Source organism: Neopsephotus bourkii, unplaced genomic scaffold (assembly GCF_033783945.1).
Source record: "Neopsephotus bourkii isolate Nb327-2 ecotype Australia unplaced genomic scaffold, CSIRO-AGI_Nbou_v1 NB_309, whole genome shotgun sequence".
In the NCBI taxonomy this organism is placed as follows: Eukaryota; Metazoa; Chordata; class Aves; order Psittaciformes; family Psittacidae; genus Neopsephotus; species Neopsephotus bourkii.
This window is the reverse complement of record NW_026900817.1, coordinates 698,984-721,248: the sequence shown is the minus strand read 5'-3', so window position 1 is coordinate 721,248 and position 22,265 is coordinate 698,984. Positions and strand designations below refer to the sequence as shown.

General features: G+C 53.5%; 1 protein-coding gene across 1 annotated transcript; it reads left to right on the top strand.

Annotated features, from left to right (window-relative positions):
- The first annotated feature begins 10,186 nt into the window (after nucleotides 1–10,186).
- Nucleotides 10,187–21,290, top strand: LOC133208942 (keratin, type II cytoskeletal cochleal). The gene is made up of 9 exons (XM_061347216.1): nucleotides 10,187–10,766; nucleotides 11,576–11,784; nucleotides 14,810–14,870; nucleotides 15,361–15,456; nucleotides 16,199–16,363; nucleotides 16,479–16,604; nucleotides 18,613–18,833; nucleotides 19,354–19,388; nucleotides 20,135–21,290. The coding sequence occupies exons 1-9, from the start codon at nucleotides 10,368–10,370 to the stop codon at nucleotides 20,320–20,322; spliced, it is 1,500 nt and encodes a 499-aa protein (XP_061203200.1). The 5' UTR covers nucleotides 10,187–10,367; the 3' UTR covers nucleotides 20,323–21,290.
- Nucleotides 21,291–22,265: the final 975 nt, after the last annotated feature.

Here is a 22,265-nt window from a genome sequence, read left to right as displayed (position 1 = left end):
TCGCAAAGAATTTACAGGAGGGTTTGGGAGGCAGGACGGGACGTGCCCACACCGGCTTCGTGCTCAGGGAGGTTCCAGCCCATCCTCTGCACTCCTGCTCTCGTCGTTTCCAGGAAATTCAGGTGTTAGGAGAAAGGCCCTGCTAGGACTGATGGAGCGGTGGTGACAGCATCTGTTCCTGCTGCAGGCGCCTTCCCTAGGCACTGTACCAAGAGCCTGCGTGATACCGGCCAGCCCTGCTGGGGAAGCAGCTCTGGGAGTGAGATCCTCCCTTGTCTATGGCCAGGCTGGATCCATGGCTGTGCCAATGGGGTGAGGTTCAAGGAGGCAAAGTCCTGCACTGGGGCCACAACCCCCTGCAACGCTGCAGGCTTGGGGAAGAGCGGCTGGAAACTGCTCGTGGGAAAGGAGCTGGATGGATGGAGCTGAGCAGGAGCAGCTTGTGCCCAGGGAGCCCCCAGCATCCTGGCCTGGCTCAGCACCAGTGCAGCAGCAGGGCCAGGGCAGGGATTGTGCCCCTGCACTGGGCACTGGTGACTTTATGGCTCCTTACAAGTGACAGGAGGATGGGGCCAGGCTCTGCTCCCAAGGACCAAGGGATGGGACAAGAGGAACCGGCCTCAAGCTGCACCAGGGCAGGTTTAGATGGAGCTGAGGAACAATTCCTTCCCCAGAGGAACCTGTCCTGTTACTTTGGCAAATGACTTCTCCTTTCTCAATGTCCCAGCTTATAAAAACCAGCGTAACTGAGCCATGCAACGTGAGGAGTTACTGTGGGTGTGTTTCTCAATCCACACCTGAGCCAATGACTTCATTCCTTTCCGACAGCACCCAGTATCCACCACTGATTCCAATCTGGCTCTGTCACTTTTAATTAGGCAGTTTGTTTCTGCATTGTCTGTCATTCTCACATGCTCTGCAGCACTAATAATGATGTATTGTGTGTCAGTGGGTACCAAGAGCCTTCAGCTCGTAATGAGCTGCGTGGATATTTATGAGGGCACCAACCTGTTTTGCAACACGAGGTTCTCAGGCTAAAATCCACTGGGATCTTGAAGACCCAAGGCATCAAAGTCATAGAAGGTGGACGTTTGCGTTGGGAACTGCAGACCATTTGGCCCCAAGGTGGGCACTGGAGGCTGATCAGAGCGATGCCACTGCAGTGGCTTCTCTCCTCAAATGAGCGTATGGGATGAGCCAGACATAGCAGGGATGGCACCGGAGGTGGGATCTCTTTGGGTGTTTCTTTTTCCCAGTGAGAACAGGGATTTGGGCTCCTGCTGCATCTGGCATCAGGTGGGAGCCATGAGCTGGGAGCAGGGGCATGGAGAGGGTGGGAATGGGAGCCTGGGGATGGTGCCACTGCTTGGTGCAGCTGCTGTGTAACTGAGGGGTAATTTGCATTGGAAAGCACATTAAGATCACCCAGTCCCAACCCCCTGCCATGGGCACGACTGAACTGGAGCTCAGTCTCCCGCTCCTTGCCTTGTGCCACCAGCACCTGTAGAATGAATTCATAGCAGGCTCTCAGCCATGCCTGTGCCTCCTTCAGCCTTCCCAGGGTGGTTTGTTGCTTCCTACATGATGCAACCCAAGCCCTGCACACCGGTGGGGAGCAGCAGGGCTCTGCTCAGAGGGGCAGTTGCAGTGGGTGGGTTTGGTGCTGGGGAGCTCCTGCTCTCAGCACTGCAGCATCCGGAGCCGCATCCATCCTGATGTGGCTGCGAGGGGATGGCTGGTACCAAACGCTGTGCCCTATAGCATAGCCCAGCAGGTCTGGAACAAGCAGGAGGCACAGGCATGGGGCCAAGCACAGGGAAGGCATCACCCACTTGCTTTGCTCCAGCTTGGCTCTAAGGGGACAGTGTGATGCAGCACAGCCGCTGCGTGTGCCCATGAGACACCCCATGTGTGTGAGTGTGTGCCAGGGCCATGCCAGTGCTGAGCCCAGGAGCGAGGCTTAATCCCTCTTAAATCTGGGACCAGAACTGATTCACCCTGGTTTTTATCTCCTGGGGTGAAATCCTGCACCACTGATTCATGCTGGGTGCACGTAGGGAACTGGGAGCTCAGTCCTGGCTTCAAGGGCCCTTGTGCCTCTTTGTAGACCCTGCACTGAGGAGCTCTGCAGCCTGTGGTGTGCGGGAAGGAAGCAGCATCCTCAGCACTGCATGGAGCTGGTCTCACTCCTGGCACTGTTCTCCTCTTCCTTCCCCTGTTCTCTTCTCCTTTCCCTGCCAAGTCTCTCTCATCCCGCACTGTCCTCATTGAATCATAGAATCACAGAATGGTTTGGGCTGGAAAGGATCTTAAGATCATCCAGCTCCAACCCCTGCCATGGGCAGGGACCCCTTCCACTGGAGCAGGGTGCTCCAAGCCCCTGTGTCCAACCTGGCCTTGAACACTGCCAGGGATGGAGCATCCAAACCTTCTCCATTGAACCCATCCCAGTGTCCCAGCACCCTCACAGGGAAGAGCTTCTCCCTTATCTCCAACCTGAACTTCCCCTGTTCCAGTCTGAACCCATCACCCCTTGTCCCATTGCTCCAGTCCCTGATGCAGGTCCCTCTGCAGCATCCTTGTTCCCCCTTCAGACACTGGAAGCTGCTCTGAGCTCTCCATGCAGCTTCTCTGCTCCAGCCCCAGTGTTCTCAGCCTGGTTCCTATGGGAGCTGCTCCAGCCCCTGAGCATCCTCCTGGCTTCCTCTGGCCTTGCTCCAACAGCTCCATGTCCTGTTGCTGGAGGTGTGGATGGGTGCTGGGGCTGGAGGAGGATTCTCCAAGCAGCAGCATGGCCGGGGGTAGCCCCAGGTCCATGCGATGCTGGACCTGATCTTCCCTCTCCTCCCACAGGCCCTGTTCCTGTCACAGGGGATGTGGGAAGGTGCCAGATAATGATGCTGATTATTGTCATCGCTGAATGTATTGATTGTGCTGGTGCCTGACAGCCCCACCACACCCTCTGCTGCCATCAGCACCCAGGGCTGGGCTCCCTGACAGGTCCAAGGCTGCAATCCTGCCCTTTGCTCGTACTTGTAAAACCTGATACCAAGTCCCAAGCTGGGAGAAGACCAAAGGAAAGGGGGCTTGTGCCTTCCTTTTGCCTCCCATTTGGAAGCTTCCAGCTCTGCTGTTTGGGTTAAAGGCTGGGTTCTGGAGGTGAGATAGGAATGCTGAGATAAGGCTGGTGTGAGAGCAGGCTGGTAGGAAGGAGTGAAGCGCAGAGCTTGGCAGCCTGATCCTCTTGTGCCTGTGTTTCCTGTGTTTGCAATGGTAGGAAAACCCCTGGATGGGCTGGATCCCACCCTCTGCAAGCAGAGAGCCTGGTGTTACAGCCCCAATCAAATCCCTGGGGCAAATTAATGGTGTGCATTTGATTTGCCCTTTCCTGCATGGAAAACATCCCTGTTGTGACATCCCCAGTGCTTGTCCTGGCTCTGACTGATGCAAAGCGCCCTCGGCCTCAGGAGGACCCTTTCCACTGAATGTGATGGAGTTTCTGCAACCCAATGGCCTGAAGACTCAAAGGAATACTCCCAGCCTGTGTTTGGCAACGTGTCACTCTGTGCAGGGAGCGGAGGGAGGCGAGACGGGTTTTACTCCTGCCTCTCCCACGTACTTCCTGCCTGCAGGACACTTGATCTCGAAATCACTACCTGCAGCTCCGTGTTTGCCTTGGTTGTTTTGCTTCCTTAGGAGCGCTTTGGGGGTGACAAATGTGTTTGGACAGCTTTGATTTTCCAAAAGCTCTTGGAATTTGTGAGTGGGGCCAGGGCTTTGTTCCCGTGGAGCAGCTCTGTTCCCGTGGAGGCACCAGGGTGAAGGTGGTTGTGTCGGGGCTGCTATTAAGAATCGTTGTGCACTGTTGCGTTGTGCCAGGGGCTGTACAAAGGCAGTGAGCTGGGATGGGTGCCATGGTGGATGCTTGGGGGAAGTAAGACCTTAATCCTCCCTGGGCTTGGAGGATCACTTGATGCAAGGTGGCGGCGTGCCATTGACTCTGCCCAAGCTGTGTCAGACAAAACAGAGGTTTGATAAGAGCATTTTTCATTGATGACTGTGCTGGGTCATCCCTCTCCTGCCTTGCTCCGTTCACCTGGCAGCATTATCCTTTAACCCAGACATGAATCAGGCCCACAGACTCCTGCAATAGCGCTGAGCGTCACTGCACTGCTTTGATTTCAGCTCCCGTGAACTGGTGTTCCCTTGAGGTGACCTCACGGCTGCCATCTGCTCCGAATGGGACACATCCGTTTGCAATGGGGTTAATTAAAAGAGGAACAGGGGAAGATCTCCTCACACCATGTGCAATCTCATGGCCGCGGGCTGGAGTGAGCAGGGCTGAGTTAACCAAGGAGTGGAGCAGTAATGGGGAGAGAGGAGCATCAGCAGCGGTTAAATGTGCTGGTCAAGATGCAACCTCCACCTTGGGAAGGGTTAAACAGCTGGTGGCTGGAGGCTGAAGAAGTATGGCCACAGCATGGAGATATACTTGCCCTGTATTTTGGGGCTGGCCAGCATGTATTATTGAGATAGCTGGACTCTGATGTGAGCTGACCTTGCCTGCTCTATTGTGTGAGTACCCAAGGAGTTAGATCAGCTCAGCTGGTAGGAACTTGAACAGAGCAACCGATCCAATGGGCAGGACTCAGAAGTCAGAGAATCATAGGATTGGGTTGGAAAAGACCTTTAGGACCACCCCAGCACTGCCAAAGCCACCACTAACCCATGTCACAAAGGGCTTCATCTACACAGTGCATGAGCACTTGGGGACGGTGACTCCAGCCCTGCCCTGGGCAGCCTGTTCCCATCCCTGACCACCCAGTCCTGGGGGATTTTTGTGGGGATGGAACGTGGGTTTTCCCTTCTTTCCTGATACGTGCGATTCCAGAAGACCTGAGCCCAGCATTGCCAGGGCTGCAATTCCACCCTGACTCTGGGAATTGTGGTGTTTTGAGGTGTTTGTTTGGTTGTTTTTCCTTCAGGCTTCAGCTGTGGGAGTGACTTTCAACTTTCATGTAAAAATTATCCATGTAATTATGATTATACATAATTAGAACGATATTTATAGTTATTCCTTCATGTTTTCTTGTAATCATAAGATCTGGTAATTTGGGGGAGAGGGGAAACAACCCAGCTGTAGGTGAATGTAAAATAGGCTGGAGGGGGGGAAAGGCCATGGCTGGGATGCTTCCCCTGAGTGTCAGGCACAGAGAGGATCTGCTGTCCCCAGGAGGGATCCCACAGCCCTGCATGGACTGGCTTTGCTGCTTTGTCCATGCTTATGGCAACGTGCAGAGGTTCCCATTGCTGCAGCCACAGCACTTTACCCCAGCAGTGCCAAGGCCACCACTAACCCATGTGTGTGAGCACTTGCAGGGACGGTGCCTGCAGCCCTGCCCTGGGCAGCCTGTTCCAATGCCTGAGCACCCTCTGGGGCAGGAATTGTTCCTCAGCTCCATCTAAACCTGCCCTGGTGCAGCTTGAGGCCGGTTCCTCTTGTCCCATCCCTTGCTCCTTGGGAGCGGAGACCGACCCCACTCACTACAACCTCACTGTAACACATGTGCTGTTATCTAAGGCTTAGAGTGATGCTTTATGGGGGCTTCAGGAACAGAACAAGCGTGGCCAGTTCTGGCTTAAAGAGGTGTTTCTTGGTGCTGGAATACGTGGCAAGGAGCTGAGAGCCTCCAAGCCTCAACAGAGCAGAGGTGACCCAGAGCTCCTGCAGGGACAGGAGCTTGCCATCAGCCTTATGAGCATGGAGGTGGCTCTGCCACCCCAGGCAAGCTGTGTCCAGCTCTTCCTGCTGGTCCCTGTGATGCCTCCCTTTATACCAAAGCTGTTCTTTGGTGCAGGAAGGAGACACGGTGGAGCTTAGGTGGGAGCCGGTGAATTGAGACATCCTGAGCTTGAGGCCTGAGGCTCTGGGAGCTGCAGGGCTGGAGGAGTGAGGGTAAAATGCAGTTTCCACGTGTAGAACTGCATGAAGGCGCCGCACGAACAATACTGATGCTCGTGCCAAGGGCACTGGAGCGGAGAGAGGCCACGGGGTGGCTTCAAGTGCTCAGGAAAGCCGCTTGGTCATGAAATAGGTGAAGATTCAGAATCACAGAATAGGTTGGGTTGGAAAGGACCTGAAGATCACCCCGGTTCCAGCCCTCACCCGAGGCTCTGTCCAACCTGGCCTTGAGCACTGCCAGGGATGGGGCAGCCACAGCTTCTCCATTGAACCCATCCCAGTGTCCCAGCACCCTCACAGGGGAGATCTCCCTTATCTCCAACCTGAACTTCCCCTGTTCCAGTCTGAACCCATCACCCCTTGTCCCATTGCTCCAGTCCCTGATGCAGGTCCCTCTCCAGCATCCTTGTAGCCCCCTTCAGACCCTGAAGCTGCTCTGAGCTCTCCACGCAGCTTCTCTTCTCCAGCCCCAATATTCTCAGCCTGGCTCCTATGGGAGCTGCTCCAACCCCTGAGCATCCTCCTGGCCTCCTCTGGCCTTGCTCCAACAGCTCCATGTTCTTATACTGAGGACACCAGAGCTGCACCCAGTGCTGCCAGTGGGGTGTCAGCAGAGCAGAACAGAGGGGCAGGATCCCCTCCTTCAACCCATTCAGTTTATCCAGTGAAAGGGGGTGACTTCACATTAACAGGGGAATCACAGCAGGTTCTAAAGAGCCAGTGAAGTGTTTTGGGAATGGGCAGTGGCAGAGCACTGAAAGACACCAATGGGTGAACCTAGGAGATGTAAGGCCCTGTGTTATAGCTGGAGGGTTCCTGTTGCCAGGCAATAACTATGGTGAGGTACCAACCTTTGGAACAAAGGCCCAGGCTGCTGGTGCCTTCCTGAAGAGCCTTCCGAAGAGCTGCGTCATTATATGGAGCTTTACAGCCCCAGTGACACAGGCAGCAGGACTACATAAAGCAATAAAACCCCCTGGGAGATAAGCACCTCCTCGAGCAGGGCTCATCAGGCTGTCAGCACATGGGGCCTGCGGTTGGGAAGTTCCCTCTGGAGTCACAGGAATTAGGGATGAGCTGGGAATGTTTGGTATTGAGGCTATGGAGATCCGGGAAGGGGTTGCTGTGGGTACAGCACAGGGGGGTTGTAGGGCTGCAGGTGGTGGTGGAAGTGCTGCTTTTGGGTGCTGTTAGCAAGAACAGCTTGAGAGTGTCCTGACAGCCCTATCGTGACACCCCCATCAGTGCTATCGTGATACCCCCCTCGTGAGCCCACCGCAGCCCTGCTCAGTGCTGGGACGCTCAGGAATTGATGACTCAGCTCCGAAGCACTTGGGAGCAGCAATCGCAACCCTGGGGCTGCGCTGTGCAAACACCAGAGCCAGGGGCACTCCCTGCTCCAGGAGGGTTTCAGTCCAAACACTGTTCTCTAAAGACACAGCAAGAGGTAGCCCTGGGGTAGGGGCAGAAGATGGGGAAGCAGCGGGTTGTCGCTGCTGAGCGTGTTCTTAACACACAGATTTGCTCGCCTGCAAAGACTCCTTCCTCTTCCCTTAGGACAGGACCACATTTGGTTCCCTGCCTACATCCCCCTGCGCTTTCTGGGCTGGAATTGAGACCTTGATTTGTTTTCCCAAGGGTTTAGGGAGGGAGTTGGCATCTGTGACCCTTTCAGTGGCTTTGTGAGCATCGGTGCGCAGTGATGGGCTGTTCGGGGTGTGCAGGGCTGGCTTGTTGGGCCACCAAACACAACAGTTCCAACACCAACAACGTCAAAGCATTCACTTCCCCAGGAGGGTGTCTCAGCAGCCACCAAACCTGAATCCCTGGAGGTCACTTCAATGGGCTTGGAAGTATTTACCAGCCTGTTGGGTTGTGAAACTCCGGAGTGTCACCATGGCACCCAGCAACACAAGCAAAACTGCTCGTGACAGCTCGCCACTGCCGGATCCTGCTCTCACTTAACCTGCCTTCAAACCGGATTTCAATGGGGAATGTTCCCTTTGCAGGATGGGTGCAGGGGATCTGGGTTAGCTGTGATACTGGGAGTGGGGAGTGAAGCAGCAAGGTGAATGAGGCCCTCCTGAGGCTCTCCTTCAGCTTTGAATGGGAAACGGGCTCATCCTTACCTAAAATCAGTGGTGCTGCGCGTGGTGGTTGAGATCAGGAGATGGATTTCCATTGACAGTGCAAAGCAGAGGGAAGCTCAGTTCTGCTTTGAATGGGAGACGGGCTCATCCTCACCTAAAGTCAGTGGTGCTGCACGTGGTGGTTGAGATCAGGAGATGGATTTCCATTGACAGTGCAAAGCAGAGGGAAGCTCAGTTCAGCTCTGAATGGGAGATGGGCTCATCCTTACCTAAAGTCAGTGGTGCTGTGCGTGGTGGTTGAGATCAGGGGATGGATTTCCATTGACAGTGCAAAGCACTGAGCTGCTGTTCCTGCTGCGGCTGCTGAGAGCAGCTTTGCCTTTCTGGTAGCGTATCTCCATCATGCTCAGTTCAACCCCTGTGCCTTGAGACAAGGCAGGGAGCAGCAAGGGAGCTCTGTGAGCTCAAAGCACCTGCACCTCTGTAAAGGGAACCCCATCAGCCATTAGTAAACCTGGGTGTGTGTAACTTGGGAGTGTGCTTTGCCTGCACTGGGTTGTATCTGTTCTGCAGTGGAAGCCGAGCCAGCCTGCAGGGCAGGGGGGATCCTGCCTTGGATGTCTCTGGCTCAACCTCCCCCTTTGCCTTCTTCAGAATGAGAATTCCCCTTAGCAAGCAGGCTCTCCAGCCAGCTCCCATCTCCCACAAGGAAGGAAGTGCATGCTTGTAATAGGCTGTGGCCAGAACGTGTAACCAGCGCTATCTGGCTGTCCTGATGAGGGGGAGAGATGAAGGGTGACACATTCAGGCCAGACTCTGAAATGTCATGGAGGATTTACAACCCGATAGTCCCTTCCAGGCTTCTGCATTCGCCCATGCAGCTCATTCTTGTCTCTGCCTCTCCTGCACAGGAATATAAGCAGAAACCTGTCTCCTTTGGAGCCTGAACCAGTGTTGGCTGCTTCCATGAGCACGGTGCTGCCCGCCCAAACCACCTTGATGTTAACTGGAACAGGAGAGAGAAAGCAAACCCAGGGCCAGCAGTGGCATCTCTGGTCTGCCCTGCTGCTGGCAGAGCATGGGGTGAGTGAGCAAGGCTGAGGCTGGCTTTGCTGTGTGTTAAATGAAGCTGGACCAGGCACTAAGCTGAGGCCTCTTCCCTCTTTCCTGCTGTATTAGTGCAGGAGAGTTACAAATCAGTGCATATCCCTCTCTTCACTAAGCTGAGGCCTCTTCCCTCTTTCCTGCTGTGTTAGTGCAAGAGAGTTACAAATCAGTCCATATCCCTCTCTTCACTGAGCTGAGGCCTCTTCCCTCTTTCCTGCTGTGTTACTGGAAGAGTGTTACAAATCAGTCCATATTCCTTCTCATTTCAACCTCCATTTAGGCAAGTGCAGAGGAATGGAGGAGCCTTGAGGACAGGGGGATTGGAGCTGTCCCGTTACAACCCTTACCATGGGCTCCAGGGTGGCATCCCCTGCGGCGGAGATGAAGGGAAGCACCAGGTGTGTCCTGTCCCTTGCCCATCCCTTACCTGTTCATTGCCCATCCATTCCCTGTCCCTTGCCCGTCCCTTCCCTGTCCCTTGCCCATCCCTTACCTGTTCATTGCCCATCCATTCCCTGTCCCTTGCCCATCTCTTCCCTGTCCCTTGCCTGTCCCTTACCTGTCCCTTGCCCATCTGTTCCCTGTCCCTTCCCCATCCCTTCCCCATCCCTTCCTTGTCCCTTGCCCATCCCTTACCTGTTTGTTGCCCATCCGTTCCCTGTCCCTTGCCCATCTCTTCCCTGTCCCTTCCCTGTCCCTTCCCTGTCCCTTGCCCATCTGTTCCCTGTCCTTTCCCTGTCCCTTCCCTGTCCCTTCCCTGTCCCTTACCCATACCTTCCCTGTCCCTTGCCCGTCCCTTCCCTGTCCCTTCCCTATCCCTTCCCTGTCCCATGCCCATCCCTTCCCTGTCCCTTGCCAATCCCTTCTCTGTCCCTTGTCCATCCCTTACCTGTTCATTGCCTATCCGTTCCCTGTCCCTTGCCCATCCCTTCCCTGTCCCTTGCCTGTCCCTTCCCTGTCCCTTGCCCGTCCCTTCCCTGTCCCTTGCCTGTTCATTGCCCGTCCCTTCCCTCCGCTCGCTCCGCAGGCAGGGGGTGGGCGCTGCCGGGCACTCCCAGCTCCCCGCCGTAAACCGATTCCTCTCCTGCCCTCGGGCCAAGCCCCGCTCTCCTAACGGATAAAAGGGGAGGCGGCGGCCGCTCCGCTCACTCCCTGCGCTCCAGCGCCGCTGCCCTGAGCCCCGAGGCGTTGGGTACCGCGGAGCAGCCATGTCCCGCTCTGTGAGCTTCAGCTCCCGCTCTGCCGCCGGCCCTGGCATCAGCCACGTGCGGGTCAGCACCGTCTCCTCCACCCGCGGGCTCGGAGGCGGCTCCGGCTTGAGCCGGGCTGGGGGCTTCGGCAGCTCCAGCCTCTACAGCCTGGGCTCCGGCAGCAAGCGGGTGTCCCTGGGCGGGGGCAGCGCCTACAGCGTTCGCTCGGGGTACGGCTATGGGGGCATGGGGCTCGCTGGGGCGCCCGGCTCCGGCAGCATCCAGGAGGTCACCATCAACCAGAACCTCCTGACGCCCCTGAACCTGGAGATCGACCCCAACATCCAGCGGGTGCGCAAGGAGGAGAAGGAGCAGATCAAGACCCTCAACAACAGATTCGCCTCCTTCATCGACAAGGTGAGCTGCTGGGGAAATCCCGGTGGGCAAATCTGGGCTGAAGCTCGCTTAATCCAATGGGGGCTTCATGGATGGGCTCAGGATCGGGTCCGCAGGAGCCCGGTGTGATTTGCCTGCTGCAATACAATAACTCCTATTAAAGCCCTCTGTAGTTACCCATGGCCTTCTGTAAAGGGTTTTGCCCTGCTTAGGCCTGCTTTGTACCCCTTTCATTTAGCTATTACCTGTAATGGGGATGGGAAATAGCTTTTCTTTAGTGTGTGTCCCCTATTATTTAGCTGTTCTTGCCCATAATGTGGGTGACCAGTAGCCTCTTCAGTTTATTTAGCTGTTGCCCATAATGTAGATGCAGGCTTTAAGATCCAGTCTGCACCCAAGCACACCAAATGCAGGGAGGAGGGGGCCTCCTGGAGAGGAATCCTCCCAGTAGAAACAGGTCTTGATGTAAGTCAGACCTTGCTGTGTTTGCACTGCCCTGCACCCTGTGGCTTTGCTCTCTTGCACTAATTGATCCTATGGCCTGTGTAAACTTCAGCTCTGGCATCTTTGACATGCAAGGAATCCAGACCTGGAGTTTGGGTGATTGCCTGGGCTTTGTGGATGGCTTCTGTCAATCTGCTTATCTTGAGTTCCTCCAAAGCCTTGAAGTCATAACTGCTCCCTCCTGGTCTTTATCCCCCTCACAGTGCTCCCTGTGGGCAATCTAAATCCTTCAGCTCCCATCCCCTGCCTTTCCTTCCCCCGGGATCAGCTCTGAGGCAGCTCCCCCTTCCTCCTGCTTTCACAAATGACCCCGCATCGTCTTCCAGGTCCGCTTCCTGGAGCAGCAAAACAAGATGCTGGAGACCAAATGGAGCCTCCTCCAGGACCAGAAAACCACCCGCAGTAACATTGCTCCCATGTTTGAGACGTACATCAGCAACCTGCGGCGGCAGCTCGACGGGCTCTTGAACGACAAAGGGCGGTTGGAGGGCGAGCTCAAGAACATGCAGGATCTTGTTGAGGATTTCAAGACCAAGTAACGTATCATCTCCCCGTCTAACGGTGTAGTTGGGTCGGTGTAACGGTGTAGTTGAGTTGGTGTCATGGTGGAGTTGGTGTAATGGTGTAGTTGGGGTGGTGTAATGGTGTAGTTGGTGTAGTGGTGTAGTTGGGGTGGTGTAATGGTGTAGCTGGTGTAATGGTGCAGTTGGGTTGGTGTAATGGTGTAATTGGGTTGGTGTAATGGTGTAGTTGGTGTAATGGTGCAGTTGGGTTGGTGTAATGGTGTAGTTGGTGTAATGGTGTAGTTGGGGTGGTGTAATGGTGTAGTTGGTGTAATGGTGCAGTTGGGGTGGTGTAATGGTGTAGATGGTGTAATGGTGTAGATGGTGTAATGGTGTAATTGGGTTGGTGTAATGATGTAGTTGGGTTGGTGTCACAGTTGTAGCTGTAGTTAGAATCTTGCCGAGATGTCTCCAGCTTTTTTGCTTGGGGGAGATGTTTCTACCCATAGTAAGGTGTCTGAGTGCAGGGAAGCTGCCTGGCTTCCTGCCTGCATTGCTCCTACATGGTTCCAGTGGCTCCATCCCCTTAAGCTTTGCTTTGGGGTCTCCTCAGGGATGGCTTTGTCCTGTGGCTCTGTAGGAAGCCCATGGAGCTCAGCAGGTTGGCAGCAGTGGCTGAGCTGCTGCTGGCTTTGTGGGCAGGTAAATGGAGCAGGGGACCTGCCATTTTGAAGCTGCTTTTCAGTGCAAACCGTGTCGCCTGGGAGGAGGCCCCTGAAGAAAGCAGCCTTTGTCCCAGTGCGGCCCAACCCAGCGAATGCCTTGAATAGAAAAGGGAAGAAAGCAAAGAGGGAGCTGGCAAACTGGATCCAGCAGGAACTGAAAGCAAACAGCGCTGGTAATCTCCGGGGTGTGCTTAGGGAAGGTCATTCCCAGCCATTCCCAAGGAGGTGCATGGCAATGGTGTTTCCTGCTCTGCTCAGCCCCAGAGCAAGGCAGCAGCAAGGAGCTGGTTTGCACCCAGAGGAATTACAGCCCTCTATTTACTTGCAGGGCACAGGAATGCGAGGTGCAGAGGAGCATTCTTAGTCCTGTAATTCCTTATTACAGGTCCATGGGCAACCAAACCCTGGTTGTGCTATGAGAAGGAAAGCAGATATTTTCCTTCATCGGGGCTGGAGTAATAGGAAAAGAGGTTAAAACTGAAACATGGTTTCAGGGTTTAGGTTACATCTTAGGCAGAAGCTCTTCCCTATTAGAGGGTGGTAGGACATTGGCATAGGGTGCCCAGAGAAGCTGTGGCTGCCCCATCCCTGGCACTGTTCAAGGCCAGGTTGGACACAGGGGTTGGAGCACCCTGCTCCAGTGGAAACAGAGGGGTGGCAGGAGGTTGGGACTGGGTGAGCTTTAAGGTCCCTTCCAACCCAAACCACTCTTGTGATTCTATGGATCAGGAGCCTAAGATGCTCGTGCAGCAGAGGGATGTAGTAACTGGAGTTCAGAACCTGCCTCTCGCCATTTCTATGAAGGAAATGTCATGTTCCAAGTCCAATACCCAAGCCAGGACTGCACTTTCTGTGTCTGTTGCCTCTTTTTCCTATGGCTGGTTTACACAGTGATGCTCAGTTCACATCCGGGGTAAGGGAGGAGGAGATTTACCTGCACCAGGCTCCAGGGGATGAGATTCAGTCCCTTACCCAGTAATTGCATTGCCTAAGGGTGTGGTTCAGAGCAAGCAAGGGTAGGAGCAGGCTGGATCCACTCTGCCCACGTGGCTTGGTGCAGGGCATGCCAGGGTGTGAGAGTGCCCCAGGCTTCCGGATCACCTTGGGAGTTCCTGGCATGAGTTGTCCCTTGGTTGGGCAGCTTAGTCAGGGTTCCCCTGGGAAATGAGGAATTCCACAAACCCTTCCAGAACAATTCCATCCTGTTCCCTCTCCCTGCTTGTCCATTCTGCCCTGCAGGCTGTGCCTGTGCAGCACGGGCACATCATTACCCTGCTATAGCAATGGATGCAGCTCATTTGCCTTGGATAACATCCATGTGTGTGCCAGTAGGATGGGCAAGCTTCCAGTATGGAGCAGAAGGGGAGGCACATGAAGGCTGTTGAAAGTGAAGTAGCTCAAGTGAAGGCAAATGCCAGTGCTAGCCTTGCAGGGACTGTGTAAATAGAGAGCAGTGCTCTGGTTTTGGCAACAGGAATCCCCAGACAGCCAGAGAAGGTGGCTCCTGCTCTGCTCCTTGGATGACTTTGAGGATTCCTACAGCAGGATGCTGCTGTTTGGTTCAGCAGTGGCTGTACATGAGCTGGAGTAAGGCAGACCAGGAACAAAGCAGTGATGCTGTAAAGCCAACGGAGCATGGTTTTTATCTGCTGAGCATCTAGCTCATTACCTCTAAAGGTGACCACCTGAAGAAGGCTTATAGCCAGCTCTAGAAGCTGGAGCAGCTTTGAAGCAGAGTCACTCTGTGCAGAATGAGGGCCATTGCACTCAGCTTGTACCAGGGCTGTGTTGTGATGGACACCTGCAAAGTGTTCTCCAATGCCTGGAATAAGGAAGTGCCCAGTGAAAGCAGCAGCAGCAGCTGCTTAGACCAGCAGAGAGGGATTGGTTGAACCTGCTGGCATCCCTTCCTGCTTTTGTATTTGCTCTCTCAAGGGGTAAGTTGGGAGCCTCAGGACCCACACTGCCATCCTGCAGCCATCCACGAGTGAGGATAAGGAGCAGAAACCTTCTTAAACACAGTGAATGTTAAGGAATATGGGAAAGCAGGGGTGAGAAAGGCTTTCCATGTTAGTGGCCGTGGTGTTGGGGACCAGAATAGCTTTCAGGCTTCAATTCATCCAAACAGTACCCTGGAAATGGGGCATACATTTCTCTTGTGCAGAAGGCACACAGGAAGCCTCTGCCTGACTTGGGGAGGTCACAGGCTTTGATGAGCTTGCTCACAAAGACAGAAGTGGAGGGAGATTAAAACCACTCGGGGTAACTCTTGATGTGATGCTTCCCCTTTCCCCAGGCTCTAACATCTCACCAATGCCTTCCTTCCTGGCAGGTATGAAGATGAGATCAACAAGCGCACGGCAGCAGAGAATGAATTTGTGGTGCTCAAGAAGGTGCGTGCAGGGCTGGCCCCTGGGGCTCACCATGAGGGCTCGCAGCCCTTCTCCCCCTTTTGTCCCTACGTTTGCTTTGCTGGCCCTTCATCTTTTAGCTGTGCCTAGAGACTGCAGGGGAGGAATTTGAGCTCTCCTTTCTGGCTAAAGGCTGCCTCAGGAGGCACTGGAGGCTTTCTAGGAAGCAGTGCAGATCCCAGGGATGTCCTGGAGTATGGCTGTATCCTTGGGACGTTTCCCAAGGCTTCCCTTGGCTGTCCAGACTGGCACTGGGCTTGCAAAGATGGTTCCAGGGATCTACAGAACAGAAGGGATCCTGCACATCAGCAGCACTGAGTGCACTGGTAGATGGCTTTTAGGACATGGTGGATCACTGGGCAGAGGGACATAGGGAGCCTGGGGATCGTGGTGGGCTCGTGACTGCTTTTGGAGGCTGGGTGGACTTAGTGGTGAAAGCTGCAGTGATCTCAGTGGATTCTGACTCTTGCAGGACGTGGATGCTGCCTACATGAACAAAGTGGAGCTGGAGGCCAAGGTGGATGCGCTCACGGATGAGATCAACTTCCTGAGGTCTCTCTATGATGCGGTAAGTTCCTTTGTGCTTCGGGTGGCTGCTCCAGTGTGGCACCACCAGGGAGGGAAGAACAGTGTCTGGTGGTTGAGAGAATGAATGTGCTGCTTCCAGAGATGCGAGAGGTGATGGAGACACGGAGTGTGCCCTTAGATGAGCAAAACCAGACCTGCGAGTGGAGTGCTCTGTGAACTGTCACAGTGATTCTCCCTAACTGGGATGTGAAATGGATTTATTGATGCTGTTAGCATGAAACATGGGAAACCCCTGTGCTACAGCCAGGGCTGTAATGCTGGTGTGTGCTGGTGTTTTGTGTGTTGGGAGAGGGACAGAAAGGAAAGCTCCTTGTCCCAGACTCCTTTATCTTACCCATTATTTGCAAGGTAAGAGACTGAACTGGACACGTTGCATCCTTGGGTGGGGTGGTGGAATTTGGCCCTTGCATTGCTGTGAAGCTGATGCTCATGTTTCTTGGATTAAGCATTCCATGCTGGGCGTTTATCTCAGGAATGGGATAACCCAACCTCACTGTCAGAATGTGGCTGATAAGTATCTTCATTCCTGCTGCCGGTTACTTTGTGCTTTGCAAGGTTGATGTGATTCAGTTGTTTCCTTCTAATTAATGACTGTTTTCATTGACTTCTTCTTAGCTGCCTCCCTCACCCTTTTCTTCTTGGATTCTCTCTTTAATTGCCTTCCAAAAGAGAGGCCCATAGAAGCCAATGATTAATGGTACTCTTTTTAATGCAACTGCCAGGAGCTTCAAGAGCTGCAAGCCAAGATCTCTGACACCTCAGTGGTGCTGTCTATGGATAACAGCCGAAACCTGGACCTGGACAGCATCATTGCAGAGGTCAAAGCACAGTATGAGGAGATTGCCAACAGGAGCCGGGCGGAGGCTGAGTCCTGGTACCAGAGCAAGGTGAGTGTGGGATGCAGAAAGGCTTTGGTTAGTCCATGCATCCGCTTGGCATGGCTGGGAGGGGTTTTAGCCCCGGGAGTGCCAGCCTGACCCCTTTCTCTGTTCCCCATGGCAGTACGAGGCCCTGCAGGTCACCGCAGGGAAGCACGGGGATGACCTGCGCAACACCAAGAACGAGATCGTGGAGATCAACCGCGTGATCCAGAGGCTGCAGGGGGAGATCGAAAACGCAAAGGCGCAGGTGAGGGTGTGATGTGAGCAGTAGGTGAGAGTCTAAATGTATATATAGCTAAACGATAGGTGAGAGTCTGTATGTATATATAGCTAATCTGTAGGTGAGAGTCTGTATGTATATATAGCTAAACTATAGGTGAGAGTCTAAATGTATCTATAGCTAAACTGTAGGTGAGAGTCTATGTATATATAGCTAAACTGTAGGGGAGAGTCTCTGTATATTTAGCTGAACTATAGGTGGGAGTCTGTATGTATATGTAGCTAAACTATAGGTGAGAGTCTGTATGTATATATAGTTAAACTATACGTGAGAGTCTGTATGTATATATAGCGGAACTATAGGTGAGAGTCTATGTATCTATAGCTAAACTGTAGGTGGGATTCTATATGTATATATAGCTAAACTAGGTGAGAGTCTGTATGTATCTATAGCTCAACTGTAGGTGGGAGTCTAAATGTATCTATGGCTAAACTATGGGTGAGAGTCTATATGTATCTATGGCTAAACTATAGGTGAGAGTCTGTGTATCTATAGCTGGACTATAGGTGAGAGTCTGTATGTATCTATGGCTAAACTATAGGTGAGAGCCTACGTGTATCTATAGCTGGACTATAGGTGAGAGTCTCTATATAGCTGGACTATAGGTGAGAGTCTCTATATAGCTGAACTATAGGTGAGAGTCTGTCTATATAGCTGGACTATAGGTGAGAATCTATGTGTATCTATAGCTGGACTATAGGTGAGTCTCTCAATATAGCTGAACTATAGGTGGGAGTCTATATGTATCTATAGCTGGACTGTAGGTGAGAGTCTCTATATAGCTGAACTACAGGTGTGAGTCTCTATAACTGGACTACAGGTAGATCTCTATATAGCTGAACTATGGGTGAGAGTCTCTATGTATCTGGACTATAGGTGAGAGTCTGTCTTTATATAGAACTATAGGTGAGAGTCTCTATGTAGCTGAACTGTAGGTGAGAGTCTCTCTGTCTGTAGTTAAACTATAGGTGAGAGTCTGTATGTTTATAGCTGAACTCTAGGTGAGCCCACAAGCGACCCAGTAGCACCAAGGGGAGTGATGCAGAGCTGTCTCCAAAGGGCACTGCTGTGTGTGGCCTCCCTCTTGGCCCCACACATTCCTTGGGCCTTCTGGCTTCTGGGATCCTTGTCCATGTTTGGGCACAGGAGGGAATTTTACAGCTGTATGGGAGTTCTGTTTGCTTGTGGCAGGGCCCTTATCGCTTTATCAAACGGCTGGTTCAAGCCAGCCCAGTGAATGGCTGAGGACTGGATGCTGGTGGTGAATAACCAGGGTGCACAAAGCTGGAGATAAGCCATTGTGATTCATCCATTCGCCTGTTTGTTTGGTTTCAGGGCAGGGAGGCTTCAATGCACACTTATACAAGCCAAGAGCTGACCCAGTGCAGCTCCCTTGAATAATGGATGAGAGCATAAAGTACATGTGTTCATTGTGAGGCCTCCCTGGCAAGCACAGGGCCTTTGTGGAGGTGCAGGGGCACAGTTGAGGCTGCATTAGGGCTGCCAGCTTGATGTGGCCCCACAGGGATGCTTTTGGTCTGCATTGGTTGTTAACTGCAGGTCTGCTCTTGCCTCACATCAAAGCCTGGTGGAGACCAACTGGCACCAAACAAGCTCTTGGGGCATAATAAATAGGAGAGAAACCCTGAGCTTGCATTAACCCCAAGTGTTGTGCTGTTGTGTGTGGTGTGGGTGGGCTGAGGATCCCCTGAAGAAAGTCTTCCACAGTTGTAGCCAGTGGAGAGAGTAGGGTCTGCCTATGAGAAGAACACAACTTGGCCGGAGATGAGCTTCCTTTGCAGCTGATCTCCATCCAGCATCCAAACCAGTGTGTAGGCATGAATTCTAAGGGATCTCAGTTGAGCAGAAGGCTCCAGGGCTGAGCAGATACATAGAGATGCTTACAAGTCCATGGGCACCAAGGAGGTGAGATGCCCGCTGATGCCCACTGATGTACCCTGCTCTGTCCCTGCAGCGCGCCAAGCTTGAGGCAGCCATCGCTGAGGCTGAGGAACGTGGGGAGCTGGCCCTCAAGGATGCCAGGGCCAAGCTGGAGGAGCTGGAGGCAGCCCTGCAGAAGGCCAAGCAGGACATGGCTCGGCAGCTCCGCGAGTACCAGGAGCTCATGAACGTCAAACTGGCCCTGGACATCGAGATCGCGACCTACAGGAAGCTGCTGGAGGGAGAGGAGAGCAGGTGAGGGCAAGCTGTGGGTTTTACATGGGGCAGGTCCAACCCTTTGTTCCCTTTGCTTGGGACGTTCTGAGGGCCCAATCCCAATTCCAGAAGAGAGGACTGTGCGCTTTCAACTGGGTTTTGGTCCTCAAAGTGCTTTGGCTGAAGAGCCAAACTGGGGCAAGTCCTGGGGAGAATGTGATGCTCTTGGAGAGAACATACAAAGAAGGAAAAAGTTGTTTCCATCCTTTGTTCAGTGCTGTGGCAGGAAATTCCCAAGTGGCTCAAATCCCCATGGGATTAGGACAGAGCTGCTGCGCTCTTTCAGCCCCCCTTCTCCCCAGGTGATAACAGAGCTGTAACTGTAGGGCCAAAGCAAAGCGCTGCATGGCACATGTATCTTGTTTGAATTATTTACAACAGCAATAACCCATTGCCATTGTCTTCACCCTCAGCACTGGGGCCCTGGGGGAGCACTGAGTAATGCAGAGTCTAACCTGGCCTCTTCCTTTCTGCCTTTGTGTTTTGTCTTCTCCAACAGGTTGGCTGGGGATGGAGTTGGCAGCGTCAACATCTGTGAGTTGGTTTTGTGCTTTATGGTAGTTACACAGAGCAAATGCAGGTGGGGACCAGCTGGGGCTGCGTGCAGGAGCCTCAGTGCCCTGCCTTAGCTTCTGCAGCCCAGTTAACCCCTTCTTAAATGGGAGCCCCCCAAGACAGACCTTGGTAGTGCTGTTGGCTCCATGGCAGACTTCAGCCCCAGCTCCTGTGTATGAAATTGAACTTGGGGCAATATTGGTCTTCCTTTCCTCCTGTATTTATATGTGCTAATGAGGAAATGAATTGCCTGGGTTGGAAGTTAGTGCCAAGGTGACATTAGAGGGTGTCTTTCCAGCTTGGGAAGCACTGGGTGTTCACCTTGCCTTGTCGTTGGAGAGATGCTGGTGTGTTGGAGGTGCTGTCTACAGCTCTAAACCAGTGGTTCTACTTCCCATCCACTTACTTCCTGTTGGGAGCTGGTGAACCACATGCCCACAGCCTCTGTGGTGCACCAAGAGATGAGCTGAACGTGTTTGATATGGGCTTCTCCATGCTGCACAGGGTCCTGAGCCAGGTTGAGTGCTGGTGATGGAGCCTGCTCAGCCCTTGGGTGCATCTGGCTTAGCACAGAGAATACGCTCCAGGCAAAAATGCAGCAGGAGATGAGGGTTTTGTAGGGATCAGAGAGAGTTTTCCTCTCGTTGCTGCCCTTTCTGGGGGTGCCAAACTGGGACTGAAGCTCCCTGATGCTCACGTTTGGTTTCCTTCTCTCCGTGCCGCAGCCGTGGTCAGCTCCAGCAGTGGAGGTGGCTTTGCCAGTTCCAGTGGATTGCTGGGAGGAGGACTCGGAGGAGGCCTTAGCCTGGGCTCAGGAATGGGCAGCGGAGCGCTCGGCTTCTCCTCCGGGGGTGCCACCAAGTCCTACACTGTCACCACGACCTCGTCCAGCAGGAGAAGCTTCAGGAAGTAACGCCGGGAGTGGAGAGCAGCGGTACCCGTTACATGGGAGGGGGGAAACCATAGAGAGCAAAGTCTTTGTTGCCTTCCTAGGACAAACTGGCTGCAGAATTCCAGCAGTGAAGGAACTGGAGTGAGAAACACCAGTGCCTGCCCCGGCCACATCACCCCAGGCTTGATCCTGCACTCCTGAACTTGGTGGGAGCTGTTCCACGGAGAGCAGGTTCAAGCCTGTAGGGTGAAGTTCATCCGGTGAAGCAGGCGGGATAACGCTTTTGTTACTTGTGTGCTTGGTACCCCCTGCTCAGGGCTGGCTTTCACCCTTTGAATGGGAAAGGAATCATTTGAGTGGCAAGGAATTCCTCACTTGGGCTGTGGGTTTGGGAAAGACACCAGGAGATTGTCTGCCTTGTAATAGGATTGGGAACATTTCATTCCCTTGGGCTCCCCAGAACAGCTCAGCCCTTGCTGAGGTTGCAGCCTGGGTTGGTTTTGTTAACGTTCCCCAAGAAGAAAAGAGTGAAACTGCTTTGGGGTTCTCTTTTCTTTGGAAATGGCTCAGAAATGGAGCTCTGGGATTCTCCTCTGGCTGAAGCTGGTTTCTCACCGAAGGCAATGCAGGCAGATCTACTTTCAGGCTCTTTCTAGCCAAGCAACTCATAAACAAGCTCCCCACCCCATTCCCTCTCCTTAAAAGAAGCCCAAAGCTTAAGGGATATGAAGTTACTTAAACATTCCCCATCTCCAAGTGTCTCTTTTACCACCCTGGCCTTCAAAGCGTATCTGGTGTCTCTACTAAAGGTAGGGAAGAGCGTGCTTTGTTAATGCATCACTACAATGACTACTTGTTCCTGCCCAAGTGTGTCTTCAGCTGAACCGTGCCAGGGCAATAGGTTCTTCCTGCAGTAGGAATGATTCTGGGATAAAAAGCTCACAGAAGCTGCACAGAATTGTGGTGTTTCATGCTCAGCCGTGTCCTAGCAGTGCTGTTTTATGCCTTTGTGGTCTGGGAGTTTGTCATGAGGCTGTTAATAAAGTTTCCCTGTTGCATGCTGCTTCCGTGCCAGCCACTTTCCTTGTCTGTGCTGCCCTGGATGCTCTGGGAAAGCCCAGTGTTATCCCTTCCTCCTGCCTCCGGAGCCTGCTGCCCTGGAGCAGTGCCATGCTGTGGTTGTGATTTAGGGGTTGCTGCCTGCACAGTCTTCCATTTCTGGGTGAATTTTACCTGCTTGATCCCACTCTGAGCAGTGGGACGATGGCATTGGTTTGTTCAAGCACTTGGCTGCAGCCCAGCCCCTGGTCAGGACTGAAACTGAGACCAATCCATTCCCAAGCATCATCTTCCTCTGCTGTGCGCTAGAGGAGGCCCCCTTGCCAACAGCCAGAGCTTGGAGAGGAGAGTCTGGGCCTTGCTGCATGAGGACAGCTCCTTCCTGCTCCTTTTGGGGCACTGTGGGGTGAGGAGGACTCACCCATGGGGGTTTGTGCTTGCTCCCACCCTTCTCATAGAACCATGGTGGGGCCAGCCCTGGTTGGAGCTGCTGATGCTCAAAGCATCACCCCAGTGGGGCCAGGGCCAGGCAGAGGGTTCGGAGTCACTGATGCCTCCAGGCTGGTTTGTGCATCCTCCAAGGATGCTTTACCTGCCTCTGCAGTACCCAGATCCCTTTCCTCTGGTGCCCAGCACCACCCAGCCCCTTGTGCTGAGCCTGTGTGTGGTTTTACTGCACACATGGCACTAAGGTCAAGGCAGGGAGGCGTTAGGGTGCCCAGCAGAGCTCTGCTATCAGCACCCAGCACCCAGCTCACAGCTTTTGTGTTGTAACCAAGAAATCAAACTGAAATGAATGCCTTGAAATGAAGAGCTCAAAGGCAGCACTGCCCAGGGGGGTTTGGCAGTGGGTGCCACTGGTTGCTGCTGTTTGCTATAGTGAGGAGGTGTAGGACAGCAAGTGA